This window comes from Salvelinus fontinalis, chromosome 3, assembly GCF_029448725.1.
Source record: "Salvelinus fontinalis isolate EN_2023a chromosome 3, ASM2944872v1, whole genome shotgun sequence".
NCBI classification, from domain to species: Eukaryota; Metazoa; Chordata; class Actinopteri; order Salmoniformes; family Salmonidae; genus Salvelinus; species Salvelinus fontinalis.
Genome location: NC_074667.1, coordinates 29537874 through 29555670, shown reverse-complemented (window position 1 = coordinate 29555670; position 17797 = coordinate 29537874). Strand labels below are relative to the sequence as shown.

Below are 17797 nucleotides of genomic sequence, written 5' to 3'. Positions count from 1 at the left end.
GATCATTAAGAGTATCTCTACCGCTCCTGCTGTCTCTAGAGAGTTGAAAACAGCAGGTCTGGGACAGGTAGCACGCCCGGTGAACAGGTCAGGGTTCCATAGCCGCAGGCAGAACAGTTGAAACTGGAGCAGCAGTTAATATAATATAATAAGGCTCCCTAGTAAACGCCGTTTACTATAGTACTTATTACAATATTATTACAACATTATCACACTTTAACTTTACCTTACTATTGATCAATAGTGTAGAATTCATTACATATAACACAGTGGACAACAAAGTTACAGAAATCTGTTGTTGTTTGTGTTTTGGGGTGTGTTTTACCTCGATCCCGGGGAGAGGGGCTTGTCATCCTTCAGCCAGGTAACAGTGATGGGCAGGGTGAGGTCTGATTTGACCCGGCAGTCGAAACGAGCCATGGTGCCCCTGATGGCTGACTGGTGCTCTGGAGCCCTGACAATACGTGTCGGCTCTGAAACACACCCGGGAAACAACACACGCGCATGCATACCCGGGACAATAAGTGGGGATATAGGGAAGGCAATGTCATCCAAACACATTGTGGAATTTCCGATCAGCTGCAACTCAATAATATGAACAGTCGCTTTCTCATGATATGGGATGTTTTTAAGGCCACTTTCTTTTGAAATGGGATGAATGAGAATGACAAATGCACTGCTGAATATGAATGTCCAATGCGATCCTCTAAGTAATTTTGTCTGCTCTGAGAAAGGAAAGGTCCGAGGTGTGATACAAATCTTCAGAGAGGATGGAAGATTCAATCCAAAATCACATGGGTTGATAAGGCACTTGGAACTGTTTGGCGACAACACAGGGACTATTTGGCACCGAGGAAGGAGAAGGATGGTGTGCTGTGATGTGATTGGTTGCTCTCTAACCTTTGACCTCCAGGAGAACCTGGTTCTCCTCCTTGCCCAGGATGTTGCTGGCCACGCAGGTGTAGGTCCCCTGGTCCTCAGCCCGTGCACGCTTGATCTCTAGGGTCCCGTTGATGTAGACCCGATAGTGACCACCGTCCAGACCACTTCCTTGACCATTCTTAAACCTTTATGGACACACACACACAGAGGGGGAAAATACTCAGGGTAAGACACACTTTTTTTCAAGTAACAGAAACGGAACATGGAACAAAAGTGATCCGTACTGTTCCCGGAACAGAACCGTTATTTTAAAAGCATGGAAACCACAACAAAATGCAACAACACTCCTATGCAAAGCCCTCACTCTGTCACTCAGAAACTTATTTCAGCATCTGCCTGCAAGCTAAAAATCTTTGCCAGTGTGTGTGTGTGTTTAGGCTACCTGCCCCTCCCCCCTGAAAAGCGTAAGCTAATATACTGACGTTAGAAGTGTGAAAAGATAAGAAGAGAGATGTTTTATTAGGTAGAGAAGAATGGATTCACTTGTTCAATGCTAGTTAAGATTAAGAACATAATAGGCCTAGTTATCACATTTAACATTGGATTTATTAACTCCAAAAAGAAAATAAGTGTTTTTAATTTGGGTGCAGCTTCTATGAAGGAACTTTAAATGTCCCTTGAGGTTGCTAGCTCAAGCTTGTTAGCTAGCTAGTTCAAGCTTGTTAGCTAGTTAGCTCAAACTTGTTAGCTAGCTAGCTCAAAGGAAATTCAAAGTTCCTCCCTAGAAGCTGCTCCTAGGTTCAGATAATGCATGTCATAACAAGATGCCTAGCACTTCAAGCCTGTTCCTCAACACTCTCACTCTCTTCCCGCCTGTAAAATTTCAGTCACATCTTGCGGATAGGCTACTCTACACAAGTCAGTCATCTGCAATCACAGCATAGTCTTACCTCTTTGATTCATTGAATGAGCTACAACTGTTGATTTCACAGGTTAAAAAAGGAACAGAAAGAAACAATATAAATATAGTACTTTTTTGGGGGTTTGAACCGGTTCAGAACACTATTTTGCTGGTCGGAAGAGTGTAATGGAACCCCCCAAAAATAGTGGTTCTGTTCAGAACAAAACAATTGGAAAAAAAATTGGTTCCAACCCCTGACACGCACATCCATACACGTACCCACACACACAACTTTGAAACTTTTTGCACTCATATCTCCTCAGGAGGTAAGGTATCTATTCTATCTAGGTCTTTCTTTCCATACTCACTAGTACTCACTAGTACTCACTAGTATATGCATTTTGTTTTGTGTGGACCACTGGAAGAGTAGCTGTTGCACTACAGCTAATGGTGAACCTAATAAAGTAAACCAAACTCACCAGCGTAGCTCAGGAAGTGGCGAGCCAAAATAGGGACAGTCCAGGAAGGTTCTGTTGTTCTCTATCACCTTTATCAGCTGGTTCTTAGGACCCAGCATTCTGGGGGCCATGTCTACAGAGAGAGAGGAAGAGAGAAAGAGAGGGAGGAAGAGAGGGAGAGAGAGAAAGAGGGAGGAAGAGAGGGAGAGGAAGAGAGAGAGACATAATACATTTACATATTTAGGCCTATTTAATTATAGCTTCATTACTCATCATCATAACCATCATCACCACTCTCTTTCTTACCCAGTATGCTAACGAATGCGTTGGCCAGCAAGTAACCATGGTCATTGGAGGCGTTACACTGGTACACAGCGCTGCTGCCGATCTGAACGGAGCGGAACATGATGGTGTCACCTACCACCGATCTGCTAGGGTTGGGCAAGGAGCCTGGAAGAGGGGGAGAAAGGAGGAGAGTGAGAGAGAGAGACAGAGAAAGAGAGAGAATGTAAAATGTAAAAACAGGCTGGCAGTGGAAGCAGCTGGTTTGAGTTGGCTTATTTTGATAGTATTTCCATGGCTGATGAATGATGTTGAATGGGTTGTGAAGAACTCACTATCGCTCTCGATAGGCTCTCCGTTGACCAGCCACTGGATGTGAGGTTTGGGGTTTCCATTGGCCCGACACACCAGACGACCGTTCTCATCCGGCGCTAGCACCAGATTGGACGGCTGGTCCAGCCAATAGGGAGCCGCTGTTGGGTACACGAGATGCCATTGGTCAGATGGTCAACACCCACCCGGACGCTCACATGCATGGCAACACACACCCCTCCCCTCCTTACCTTTAACCTGGACGTAGATGGAGTGTCGGATGCTTCCTATCTGATTGTTGGCCATACACATGTACTCCCCTGCATCCTCCTCTGACACACTGTCGATACGCAGAGTCTTATTGAAGTTGTCTAGTTTCACCTTCTGGTTCAGGTCTCCCCCCTTCTTAAACCACTTTATACTGGGAGTTGGACTGAGAGAGAGAGGGAGGGAGAGGGAAAGAGTGGGTGAAATGGGAGAGGGAATAGGGGGTGAGATGGGAGAGGGGGGAGTGAGATTGGGTGTTCTTTTTCCTGATAAAATATAGATTGTGTGTGTGTGTGTGTGTGTGTGCGTGCGTGCGTGCGTGCGTGCGTGCGTGCGTGCGTCCGTTTCCGCCACTCACACTCCGGAAGCGATACACTCCAGCTTTAGCTTTTCTCCTCTCATCACCATCCTCGAGCTGTCAGTCCCCGTGGGGGAGAGGAAGTTAGGGGTGGTCTCTGCTACCTTACGACCTGGGGACAGGAGAGGAAGGGGTTAACACACCCACACAATACATTCACCTCCATCTCAATTCTAATCTAACACAATCATTGGAGTTTATGTTTAATCCACGAGTCACTTCCGACACAGTAGGAGTACCAGCTCCTTATAACGACATGAGGCAGAGCACAAACTAATCGGTTGATTATTTCCATGCTTCCATGCCCAGCGTCTCTGCCAAGCAAACGGATGAAACGGTTCATCGACATCCGTAGAATGTTCTCATCGTTATCTTTCAGTTGCCCCCCTTAGCTTTGGCTTGTTTTCCGGTTTGTTCCGTAGCCATATCACCCTGTTAGTTGTTCCTTTGTCTCTCACCCCCCCCGGAGGGCAGCCATTTAAACCAGAAAAGAAGAAACAACAGCATTGATCCCCCACGTTCAGTCCGCCAGAGAATCACAATTACGTGAACCGAGACCAGAGACTCGAAATAAAAAAAGACTGACATCAAAACCAGTCCTGATGAAACACAGAGAAACATATTGTTTCTTAATTCCCTTTTCTTCTCTGCTTCGAAGGAAATCCTTTGATATAGTTAAAAGAGCATATATCGGGCCACTGAGTTCATATATTTCAGTGGTGTGCTTCATGTAACAACCCCATCACAGGGCTTAAGCATTTAGCTGATGTTAAATCCCTTCAACGTTTGGATCCCTTCCAGAACCTTCTGAGCTCTGAGTCAGGTTCAGAGTTCGGTCATTAAGGGATTTATACTCTTAAAGATAATGTAGCAGAAATGTTGTGTGAGGCATGTTGTGTTTGCACATAGATCGGTGGGAATAGTACCACACTTGTGGCTGTGAGCTGTATCACTGCTTGTAGCGTTGCACTTCACCAAAATCCACCTCAGATCCATTTAAATTCATTATAGAGTTACTATATACGTATTATACTTACCCACCATCACAAAAATCATACGCATATAAATACAGCATTTCCTCAAACAGTAAACACATTAAAACATCTATGCCCAAAGTCAGTGTTACCAAACACTAAATACATTAGGTAGGGTAAGTTAGAAGGTTAGCCCACAGTAAACAGAATTAGCCTAAGAGTAACAGAGCTATAATGAACCAGCTTCTTTCGTGATGCAGATCTGATCTGTATGGGACTAAAGCACGTGTTAGCAGTTAGCATCTCCAGAGCACTGAAAACAGAGATGTGCTATTGTTAGTGACACTTGGAGAGGAGAGAGAGGGTCTCAGGGATTAGTGCAGACAACTGGCAGAGGACATATGTACGCCATCACCGCGACAAGTGACATTATAGCCGTGGCAACGCGTAGCCATGGCAACGTGTAGCCAATGGCACCGCTTGAGCGGGATCCTCCCATGGTGCACTGCAACCCCCGAGGAAAACTAGACCTAGCCCCTAGGGATAAGCTTACTACAACTGTGTGTGTGCGTGTGCGTGAGCGCGTGTGTAAGAGACAGGTGGTACAGCTCCAAACCGCTCCCATCCTCTCTCTCTGTGTGTGTGTGAACACGAATATGTGCACATTTGCATTTGCAAGCTCATAACTATTAATGAACATATCATGAATACAGATGCTGTTTCTTGCATGCATGGTTTAGGATAATCCCTCTCTTATACCTCCGCCACACGACCGTCCCATAGAGGGTCACGGTGTCTGTCCCCATTTTGTTCCTATGAGAGTCGCCTCACAATGGTACACATGCCATCCCTCCCAGGCCTACTCCCTAGAGCCAGAGTAGTTAGAACATATGCCACTAGTTCCCCCTCTGGCTATATAGGCTGACTGTGGATTGGGCTTGGGTTAAGGGCTTTATGATAAGCAGTAGGAGAGGGGAAGAAGGGTCCGATTCTCTAAGTGTGATGAGTGATTCCTTAGATACAGTGGTGGAGTGTGTGTGTTTGTGTGTGTATGTTCTTATTTTTATTTGACCTTTATTTAACTAGGCAAGTCAGTTAAGAACAAATTCTTATTTTCATTGACGGCCTAGGAACAGCGAGACCAGGAGGAGACTTTTTCTAATCATTTTTTTTGCAGTGCTAGCCTCTAGAGTACCACAGGGAGATTCTCCAAACCTCTACTGTCACCACTGACTTAGTTTGGAGGGGCTCTAAAGCCAGGCTTGACATTGGTTGAGTTAAGGGACAAACTGGCCTATTGTCTGTACAGCTGCTGAGTTACCGCATATGCAATGAGTCAGCTGAAGAGAGAATTAGAGGTTATGCTCGGATAAAGGACCTTGTGGGCAAATCAACACTGTTGTATTCTGGCAGTGAGAGGTCTTGGTCAGGGTGAGTGTCATTGAAAACAGCAGGGTGGGTAAATAAAACACCCCACACTCGAATTAAATTGAGTTTAGTATGGCTGAGCTGGCTGGTTATGAGGCCAGGGTTGAGGTTAAAGTCTGTGCTATAAAAAAAAGCTATAACAGTCTGTGAAAAAGGTTGTTAACAGCATCCATTGAGGCTAGGCTGCTGTTGTTAGCTGTGTTAGCTAGCTATGTTGGTCGCATATCCATTGAGCTGACTGATTAGCATGCTACATGGCTAGCTGTGATGTTAAGACATCCATTGAGCTGAAGGATTAACAGGCTAGGCTACACGGTGCTAGCTGTGTTGATAACGGAGTCATTCAACTGACTGGTTAGCATATGCAGGCTAGACTACGGGGGTAGAACGGTGTTATGAGAGTGACATGGTACTGCTGGGGGTGAAGAATGGGAGGAAAAGGAAGAGAGTGTGTCTGGACTAGACTCACCACCGTACGGGTCAGTGGAGTTGACAGAGGAAGTGTCATTATACGGCTCCTCTGAAAACACACACACACGGCAGTCAGCATGCAGAACACGCAAACACACACACACACACACACACACACACACACACACACACACACACACACGCGCACACACACACACACACACACACACACACACACACACACACACACACGCGCCAACACAACTACATAACCTTTCCAGCTCTAAGAAAATCGTAGAGACTGATGAGCTGTTTTCTTCCCTGCTTCAGAAAGAGAGAGATGTCAACTTGAATGTCAACTGTGAAGAAAGCAGTTTCCAGGACATAGAAGACAACCACTGCTGGAAGGGAACACAGGCACAACAGCTCACACTGAGGAACAAAGGAGAATGTCCTGATGAAACATTGTACATGTCATGGCATCAGGCCACCTGTAGATAGAGGCATCTTATATCTCATGTACACTGAATGTACAAAACATTGCGAACACCTTCCTAATATTGAATTGCACCCCCTTTTGCCCTCAGACCAGTCTTAATTTGTCGGGCATGGACTCAACAAGGTATAGAAAGCTTTCCACAGGGATGCTGGCCCATGTTGACTCCAACTCTTCCCACAGTTGTGTCATGTTGGCTGGATGTCCTTCGTGTGGTGGACCATTCTTGATACACACGGGAAACTGTTGAGCATGAAAAACTACCATCAAAGGCCCTTAACTCTTTTTGTCTTGCCCATTCACCCTGTGAATGGCACACATACACAATCCATGTCTCAATTGTCTCGAGGCTTAAAAATCCTTCTTTAACATGTCTCCTCCCCTTCATCTACACTGATTGAAGTGGATTTAACAAGTGACATGAATAAGGGATCATAGCTTTCACCTGGTCAATCTACTCTCTACACTAAGTGTATAATATGAGGCGCACTGGTTGACCAGGTAGTAAATGATCCCTTCTGAACAGAACAATAGACCATGGCTACATTCAAAGCCTACGTGTGTGTGTGTGGGTGCGTGGGCTCATGTGTGCGTCTGCGTGCACGCACGTGTGTGTGTGTGTTTGTGTGTAGCCTACTTACTGGTCTGCACTTTGAGTGTGAAGGGGTTCTTCTGCTGGATAGTGTGTGTGAAGAGGAATCGGGCGTTGCAGCTGTAGTCTGTGTGGGAGTCTTTAGCCAGCACATTAGAGAAATACAGGTCTCCATTCAGGCCCATGGACACACGCTTGTCCTGGGTTATAGGCATCATGGCTGTGGAGGGAGGGAGGGAGGGAGGGAGGGAGGGAGGGAGGGAGGGAGGGAGGGAGGGAGGGAGGGAGGGAGGGAGGGAGGGAGGGAGGGAGGGAGGGAGGGAGGGAGGGAGGGAGGGAGGGGAGAGAGAGAGAGAGATACTAAATCATTTAGACTTCATGATCAACCATAACATTATCTAATTTCAGAGGCATCCACTGGACTGGCCAAGCTGAGTAGCCTGCATCTCATGTGAAATTGAAAAACTAAACCAAATAGACGTTACCCTCTAACTGTAACCTGGTCTCATTGGCTTGACCTTCTAACTAGTCTGACCCCGGCTGAGTGTACAGTCGTGGCCAAAAGTTTTGAGAACGACACAAATATCAATTTTCACAAAGTTTGCTGCTTCAGTGTCTTTAGATATTTTAGTCAGATGTCTCTATGGAATACTGAAGTGTAATTACAAGCATTTCATAAGTGTCAAAGGCTTTTATTGATAACTACATGAAGTTGATGCAAAGAGTCAATATTTGCAGTGTTGACCCTTCTTTTACCAAGACCTCTGCAATCCACCCTGGCATGGTGTCAATTAACTTCTGGGCCACATCCTGACTGATGGCAGCCCATTCTTGCATAATTAATGCTTGGAGTTTGTCAGAATTTGTGGGGTTTTGTTTGTCCACCCGCCTTTTGAGGAATGACCACAAGTTCTCAATGGGATTAAGGTCTGGGGAGTTTCCTGGCCATGGACCCATAATATCGATGTTTTGATCCCCGAACCACTTAGTTATCACTTTTGCCTTATGGAAAGGTGCTCCATCATGCTGGAAAATACATTGTTCATCACCAAACTGTTCCTGGATGGTTGGGAGAAGTTGCTCTCGGAGGATGTGTTGGTACCATTCTTTATTCATGGCTGTGTTCTTAGGCAAAATTGTGAGTGAGCCCACTCCCTTGGCTGAGAAGCAACCCCACAGGCATTGTTCGTCACCAAACTATATCCTTCTAATGGTCTCAAGATGCTTTACTGTTGGCATGACACAGGACTGATGGTCTGATGGTAGCGCTCAACTTGTCTTCTCCGGACAAGCTTTTTTCCGGATGCCCCAAACAATCGGAAAGGGGATTCATCAGAGAAAATGACTTTACCCCAGTCCTCAGCAGTCCAATCCTTGTACCTTTTGCAGAATAACAGTCTGTCCCTGATGTTTTTCCTGGAGAGAAGTGGCTTCTTTGCTGCCCTTCTTGACACCAGGCCATCCTCCAAAACTCTTCGCCTCAGATGCACTCACACCTACCTGCTGCCATTCCTGAGCAAGCTCTGTACCTGGTGGTGCCCCGATCCCGAAGCTGAATCAACTTTAGGAGACGGTCCTGGCGCTTGCTGGACTTTCTTGGGCGCACTGAAGCCTTCTTCACAACAACTGAACCGCTCTCCTTGAAGATCCGGTAAATGGTTGATTTAGGTGCAATCTTACCAGCAGCAATATCCTTGCCTGCAAAGCCATTTTTGTGCAAAGCAATGATGACAGCACGTGTTTCCTTGCAGGTAACCATGATTGACAGAGGAAGAACAATGATTCTAAGCACCACCCTCCTTTTGAAGCTTCCAGTCTGTTCTTCGAACTCAATCAGCATGACAGAGTGATCTCCAGCCTTGTCCTCGTCAACACTCACACCTGTGTTAATGAGAGAATCACTGACATGATGTCAGCTGGTCCTTTTGTGGCAGTGGAAATGTTTTTGGGGGATTCAGTTCATTTGCATGGCAAAGAGGGACTTTGCAATTAATTGCAATTCATCTGATCACTCTTCATAACATTCTGGAGTATATGCAAATTGCCATCATACAAACTGAGACAGCAGACTTTGTAAAAATTCATTTTTGTGTCATTCTCAAAACTTTTGGCCATGACTGTATGTAACGTGTAACAGAGTACCATGTCTGTCCAATCTAGCAGTGTCTGGACACAGTGGCAGCCGTGGTGCCAGCCATAGACAATATATCCTATCTATATCCTTCTATATCTATGGTGCCAGCTAGGTCAGCTCTAGTGTAGTGTGTTTCACCCTCTGGGGCTCTGTGTTAATGTTAACTCCTAACACACACAAGACGCTCCCGACAGATGATCACACACTCTGTAACTATAAAGAGCGAAACGGGTCAATCTGGTTGTCATGACGATGCCCGAGGTCCAAGCATAACCCAGCCAGTGGTCTAATGAAGTGGTGGTGTGCAATTGCGAATGGACAATGTGCTATAATAATATGATCACTGTATTTTCTAATCTACTGTAAGTATTCTGTTCATAGTGGCCCCATGGCTAATGCTCAGCATGTCTAATAAAGATTAAAACTGCTTCCCAAATGACATGCTTTTCCCTACATAGTGCACTACTTTCGATCAGAGCCCTATGTGCCCTGGTCAAAAGTAGTGCATTATATAGGCATTAGGGTGCCATTTGGGACACAGACTTACTGAACTGAACTGAATGGCTGAGGAGAGTATAGTGGACACCATTAGCTGTGAAGGACCTATTGAGTAAAATGGCTTCTGCCGTCTCTTGGGTTCTGCTCTCTCAGCTCTTTACCCAGCCGAGTCAGAGATTCACATGCATGCACAGACAGACACAGACATATTTTCAGTTGGTCAGCAGTAACACACACTGCTATAGAAGAGGACAGAGAGAGAGAGAGGGCGAGAGAGCGAGCAAGAGCAAGAGAGAGCGAGAGAGAGCGAGAGAGAGAGAGCATAGAGAGAGAGAGGACAGATTGAGAGTGAAATGTGTTAAAGGTTTCTAGACAGGAATAAGAGTGAGTGAGAGAATAAAAGAGCAAGTGGCCAAAAAGAAGAGATGAAAGGTCAAATGACCGGCATAGAGAGAGACACAGACAGAGTCAGACAGAGAGAGAGACACTGTCAGAGAAATACTATTTTAATTATGATAATATTGTACATTTCCAAAGTAAGCTTTGGCAATATGTACATTGCTACGTCATGCCAATAAAGCACATTTAATTGAATTGAGAGAGCGAGACCTGTTGCCACAAGAAAAGGGCAACCAGTGAATAACAAACACCATTGTAAATACAACCCATATTTATGTTGATTTATTTTCCATTTTGTACTTTATTATTTTTGAATGTTTGTGAGTGCAATGTTTACTGTTCATTTTTATTGTTTATTTCACTTTTTTTATTATCTAGTTCACTTGCTATGGCAATGTTAACATATGTTTCCCATGCCAATAAAGAGAAAGAGAGAGGAGAGAGAGAGAGTCAGATAGAGAGAGGGGGGGGTCAGAGTCAGATGAAAGGGGAGAGAGACAGTCAGAGATAAAGAGAGAGAGACAGAGAGAAAGACAGACAGAGAGACAGAGAGAAAGACAGACAGAGAGACAGACAGAGAAAAAGACAGACAGAGAGACAGTCAGAGAGACAGAGAGGGAGACAGTCAGAGAGACAGAGAGTCAGAAACAGACAGATAGACAGACAGACAGAGAGCAAGACTCACCACTGTCCATCCAGAAGGTGAGCGGAGGGGGCAGGCCAGGAGGAGGGTTACAGGCCAGGACCAGGGGAGATCCCTCACCCACTACCACTGGCTCCAACACCTCCTTAGGCCACAGAGGAGACTCTGACAGAGGGAGAGAGAGTTTTAGATACCTATTACAAGTCATATTCACTTGCTAACATTTCAGAATGTAGACTATAGTTTTTTTTGTGTCCATGCAAATGTCTTTGTATCTATCTATCTATGTGTGTGTTGGTGTGTGTAAGTGGTGTGTGTAAGTCTCCTCACTGGACACTCGTAGTAGGATCTTGTTGGTCAGTGCCATTCCAAAGTCGTTGGAGGCAAAACACTGGTATTCTCCCTCGTAGTCCTCTGGCCTCCCTCCGCTCCGGAAGCTAATCTCCAGCGTTCCCGAGCGCTTCCGCATCGTCACCCGCGGATCCTTCCCCACGTTGAAGAACTTCCCGTTCCGTCGCCATGAGAACCTGAGACGCCATGGAAACCGAACAGAACACAACAACTGGGTCAATCCTAGAACTATAAAGCAGGATTAGTCAGTGATGTAAGAAACCTCTAAATTCTTCAGTAATTCGTCCTGGGCCCTGTATTCGTGTAGTGTCTCAGATGAAGTGTCCCGGTACAGGATCAGGTCCCCTCTGTCCATGCAATGTTATGTATTATGATCTAAAAGACTAAACTATTCCTAGATCAGCACTCCTACTCTGAGAAGCTGGTCCAGGTCTGTTATGTCAAGCATTGTCTAATGCTTCTTTATCTCAACCACTAACGGGCAGTTGAGCAATTTGCACGGAACAGATTAAGGACTCCAGAATAAGGACTCCGAAAATAAAAAAGCACTTTCAAAGGAGACTCTTGATTTGATAATGCTTTTAGGGAGACAGGAGTAAAAGACTTAATCTGTGTCTGTGCAACCACACAAAAATGTTTGGGATTGAGAAGCGCTTCTGATTGGTTAATGAATGAATACAGCATGTGGTCACATAACTGCTAGAGCTGCTATTTTGAAAGGGGATTACTGTCATATTTACTCAACATACAGTAGAGTAGACAGAGTCGATTCTAGTCCCATAGCTCTGTCTGTGGCAGACTGTAGGACCGGGGTCATAGAACCACAACTAGAGCAGGACAATGGGTGTATCTCTAGGAGGCTGTATGGGAGCCAACAGGACTGATTGGGACTGAATGAGTGAGCGATCCCTCTCTGAATGATTCATGAGCATGAATAGTAAACTGGCCGCATTATTCTAGCACAATGACTTTCCTAGGAAGGGAGAGGTGTGTGTGTGTGTGTGTGTGTGTGTGTGTGTGTGTGTGTGTGTGTGTGTGTGTGTGTGTGTGTGTGTGTGTGTGTGTGTGTGTGTGTGTGTGTGTGTGTGTGTGGACCAGAAGTCCAACTGGGGACATTTTATTAGTCCCCACAAGGTCAAATGCTATTTCTAGGGGGTTTAGGGTTAAGATTAGAGTTAGGGTTAGAATTATGTTAAGGGTTAGGGTTAGGAGCTATGGTTAAGTTTAGGGTTAATGTCTTTGGGTCAAGGTTAGGGTTAAGGTAGGAGTACGGGTTAGGTTTAGAGTTAGGGGTTAGGGAAAATAGGATTTAGAATGGTGTGTGTGTGTGCATTTGTATGTGTGTGTATTGTGTGTTTGTTATGAGTGTGTGTTATGTAAACCCTCAATGTGCCTCGAAACAAACAAAAAGCACCCCTGAATGAGACCACTGTCCTCAGCTGGTCAGGGCCTGGTTACGCAACTTCACATGGGTGTGTGTGTGTGTGGGTCCGTATTAGCCCATCTGATGGCATGAGAGAGGAGGGGGAGTGAGGGGAGCAGGCAGGAGGTAGAATAATGGTTTAAAAGGGACACAGGCTGGCATATCAGGTTGACGCATAGGGGAGGGCAGTGTGGGTGCTGCTGGTTGAGTTGATGTGGGGCAGGAGGAGCAGGGGGAGGTGGTGGAGGGGGAGAAAGAGGAGGTGGTGGAGTGGGAGAAGGAGGAGGTGGTGGAGTGGGAGAAGGAGGAGGAGGTGGCGGAGTGGGAGAAGGAGGGTGGGGGGAAGGCAACATAGTTCAGTGTGTTCCTATTCATTTGGCATGACCAGAGGTGGAGGGAGTAGGCGAGGGGAGGAGTGGAGGCGAAGAGAGAGGAGGAAGCAAGGTGAAAGCACTTGTCAGGTCTGGATAGCAGGGCACTTGTCAGCTTGGGAATATGGGGGGTGGCTGGATGGCTGTCATGGGGTATGGGGTAGGGGCAGGTGTGGGTGGAGTGCAGGAGATGGGTTTGGGATGCTGACAAGGTTCAGGTGGGGGTTGGAATGGGGTCGAAGGTGGAGGGTAGGGGGTGAAATGGGGTGCAGGATGGCACACTGGCAGAGCAGTGGTGACCTATACATGCTCAAACGAATGACTGTCACCCTGTATAACTGTCACCGTCAGAGAGAGAGAGAGAGAGAGAGAAAGGCCATGGTAAGGTAACAGTAGGGCAGATCGAGACGGGGGGTTGAGAGAAGTGAGACAAGATATAACAGGGAGAAAAAAAGAGTGAATATGAGAGCGAGAAAGAATGAGAGAGAACAAGTGGAAACACCCAGCTCCAGCAGGGTAAAAACGGAGGGGTAGAGTGTGAGATAACGACAGAGTAGGAAAGTATGCAGGATGGAGAGAGAACAAAACAAGCACAAACAAAAAGACAAAAGAATAATCAGAGAACGAGAGAGAGAGAGATTGAGCGAGATAGAAAGCAGGCGAGAGGGTGCGGGAAATGAGAGACGACAAGCTGAGTGGGCGAGGGAGGGATGAGAGAAGCGATAGATGATGGATGGACAGAGAGGGATGGAGGGATGAGAGGAGGTCTTTGTGTGTAACTCACGTTGGCACGGGGTTCCCCTTGGCCTCACACTCAATGATGATGTTATCTCTGGGATCAACAATGTAGTCCTTCAACGACTGTTTCATAATGGTGGGAGGCTGCTTCACTGGAGAGAGCGAGACAATGGAGAGAGAGAGAGAATGTACCGAGAGAGAGAGAAAGAGAGAGACAAAGGACAGAGAGAAGAGAGCGAGAGAGAATGTTCATAACCTCTGACTTACCTCTAGACCTAGTAGGCATGTACTGTACATTTAAAAATAAAACATGAACAAGTACAGGAAGCATTTTTCGACCCTGCTGCTGGAGGACTGCAGTGTGTGTGCCTGTGTGTGTGTGCAGGCTTTTTTTCGAACGGAGAACTATAACACACCTGGTTCACCTCATGAACTAAACAGTAAGACCTTGATGAGCTGAATCAGGTGTGTCAGTTTAGTGTTAGGAGATAAAAGACATTGCACCAGACAACACACATCACCAGACATCACCCAACCCCCCTCCCAGCACACACACACACACACACACACACACACACACACACACACACACACACACACACACACACACACACACACACACACACACACACACACACACACACACACACACACACACACACACACACACACACACACACACACAGTGGCCATATCCAGGAGGAGTGAAGGAAGAAAGGAGAGCATTAGGCTACGGTGTAGATGAGTTGGTTCCATTGACTCTGTGTATTCTCCCCCCCCCCTCTAGCCTTAACACAGCTGTGCTCACTCTTCTATGCACATTTAATTTCCCACTTAAGCCAGATGATTCCCCACTGTTTCTCTGCCCTGCTCCACTTCTAGATCACTGAGCGCTCGGGGCTCATTCTGCTCCTTCTGCCTCAGCACTGACACGACACAGCAATCAGGCCCAGCCTCAAAGAAAACGGTTTGCGCCGTCCCGCCGCACAAAATAGCCTCAGTCGAAAGGAAAGCCCGCTTGCCAAGATGTGCCAAGCTGGGAGAGAGGAATGACCGTGTGTGTGTGTGTGTGTGTATTTGTGAGTTCCATAAATCTTGTCCAGAGTAACCGTAGTCTTAAAGGGAATAGCCCAAGTCTGACGGAAGTGCCCTTGCCAAGATAGAGAATCTTCTGTTCGAGGGAAAGAGCGAGGGGATTTCATCGCTCATTACTATTCTCTCTACGTCCTCAGTTTGGTGTTGCCGGCAGTTACCCATCTGTTGTTAAGCACTACTTTAAGAATAGAATATATATATATAGAATATATATATAGAATAGGTAACAACTGTAGTCATCCACCCGTTTGTGTTTCCAGGGTTTAAAGCAACAAACAACAAAAACATGACTGAAACTGAAACCGATCTCAGATTGATTGTCTGGGGCCAAGTTAACCTCCCCTTTCATGTAAGAAAGTCATGACAATGGCTTTTAGTGAAAGAGGATCATTTAGCACATTTTAAACTGCGAGTTTGACCAATTCCAGTCCCCTTGTGGGGTGGGGGGGGGACCTAGTTTGGGAAACCCTTGACCCACACACACACATACACACAAAAAACACACACACCTAGCATATTTTGCTGCCATACTGTTTCTGATTACTATTATTTCTCCTGCTACCAGTCAGTTTCTCCTTATCCCTGCCTACATGTACAGTGCATTCGGAAAGTATTCAGACCCCTTCACCTTTTCCACATTTTGTTACATTACAGCCTTAATCTAAAATGGATTTTAAAAAAAATCCACATCAATGTACACGCAATAGCCCGTAATGAAAAAGTGAAAACAGGTTTTTGGAAATTTTTGCAAATTCATTAAAAAAAAAAAAAAACTGAACCTTATTTATATTAGTATTCAGACCCTTTGCTATGAGATTCGAAATTGAGCTGAGGTGCATCATATTTCCATTGATCATCCTTAAGATGTTTCTACAACTTGATTGATTGGACATGATTTGGAAAGGCACACACCTGTAAGGTCCTACAGTTGACAGTGCATGTCAGAGCAAAAACCAAGCCAGGTCGACCAAGCCAGGCCAGTACCAGTCAAAAGTTTGCACACATCTACTCATTCAAGAGTTTTTTTGTTACTTTTACTATTTTCTACACTGTAGAATAATAGTGAAGACATCAATACAATGAAATAACACATACAGAATCATGTAGTAAGCAAGAAATGGTTAAACAAATCTAAATATATTTTTTATTTTAGATTCTTCAAAGTAGCCACCCTTTGCCTTGATGACAGCTTTGCACACTTCCCATTCTCTCAACCAGCTTCATGAGGTAGTCACCTGGAATGCATTTCAATTAACAGGTGTGCCTTGTTAAAAGATCATTTGTGCCATTATTTTCCTTCTTAATGCATTTGAGCCAATCAGTTGTGTTGTGACAAGGTAGGGGTGGTATACAGAAGATAGCCCTATTTGGTAAAAGACCAAGTCCATATTATGGCAAGAACAGCTCAAATGAGCAAAGAGAAATGACAGTCCATCATTACTTTAAGACATGAAGGTTGTCAATCCAGAACATTTCAAGAAATTTGAAAGTTTCTTCAAGTGAAGTCGCAAAAACCATCAAGCGCTATGATGAAACTGGCTCTCATGAGGACCGCTACAGGAAAGGACGACCCAGAGTTACCTCTGCTGCAGAGGATAAGTTCATTAGAGTTACCAGCCTCTGAAAATGCAGCACAAATAAATGTTTCACAGAGTTCAAGTAACAGACACGTCTCAACATCAACTGTTAAGAGGAGACTGTGTGAATCAGGCCTTCATGATCGAATTGCTGCGAAGAAACCACTACCAAAGGACTTGCTTGGGCCAAGAAACACGAGCAATGGACATTAGACCGGTGGAAATCTGTGCTTTGGTCTGATGAGGCCAAATTAGCGATTTTTGGTTCCAACTGCTGTGTCTTTGTGAGACGCAGAGTAAGTGAATGGATGATCTCAGCATGTGTAGTTCCCACCGTGAAGCATGGAGGAGGAGGTGTGATGGTGCTTTGATGGTGACTGTCACGCCCTGACCTTAGAGAGACGTTTTATTTCTCTATTTGGTTCGGTCCCGGTGTGATTTGGGGTGGGCATTCTATGTTGTCTATTTCTTTGTTTTTGGCCGAGTATGGTTCCCAATCAGAGGCAGCTGTCTATCGTTGTCTCTGATTGGGGATTATACTTAGGCAGCCCTTTTTCCCACTTTCTGTTGTGGGATCTTGTTTTTGTTAGTTGCTGGTTTAGCGCTACAAAACTTTACGTGTTGTTTTTCTTTCTTATTTTTTTGGTGTTCATTTAATAAATTCAAAATGTACGCCTACAACGCTGCACCTTGGTCTCATTCCGACGACAGCCGTAACAGTGACACTGTTGGTGATTTATTTAGAATTCAAGGCACACTTAACCAGCATGGCTACTACAGCATTCTGCAGCGATCATCCTATCTGATTGCGCTTAGTTGGATCATTTGTTTTTTAACAGGCCCAACACACCTCCAGGCTGTGTAAGGGCTATTTGACCAAGGAAGAGAATGATGGAGTGCTGCATCAGATGACCTGGCCTCCACAATCACCCGACTTTAACCAAATTGAGATGGTTTGGTATGAGTTGGACCGCAGAATGAAGGAAAAGCAGCCAACAAGTGCTCAGCATATGTGGGAACTCCTTCAAGTCTGTTGGAAAAGTATTCCAGGTGATGCTGGTAGAGATAATGCCAAGAGTGTGCAAAGCTGTCATCAAGGCAAAGGGTGGCTACTTTGAAGAATATAAAATATATTTAGATTTGTTTAACACTTTTTTGGTACTACATGTTTCCATATGTGGTATTTCATAGTATTGATGTCTTCACT

At 45.4% G+C, this 17797-nt stretch overlaps 1 protein-coding gene across 1 annotated transcript in view; it reads right to left on the bottom strand.

Annotated features, from left to right (window-relative positions):
* The window catches only part of LOC129843384 (neurofascin-like), a 146269-nt gene that overhangs the window by 41300 nt on the left and 87172 nt on the right, over positions 1-17797 (bottom strand). The window contains 12 exon segments of the mRNA XM_055912093.1: positions 326-473; positions 901-1067; positions 2263-2374; positions 2548-2691; positions 2859-2996; positions 3087-3268; positions 3461-3572; positions 6332-6382; positions 7411-7581; positions 11078-11200; positions 11366-11562; positions 13965-14070. Coding sequence (XP_055768068.1) covers positions 326-473; positions 901-1067; positions 2263-2374; positions 2548-2691; positions 2859-2996; positions 3087-3268; positions 3461-3572; positions 6332-6382; positions 7411-7581; positions 11078-11200; positions 11366-11562; positions 13965-14070 — 1651 coding nt within the window.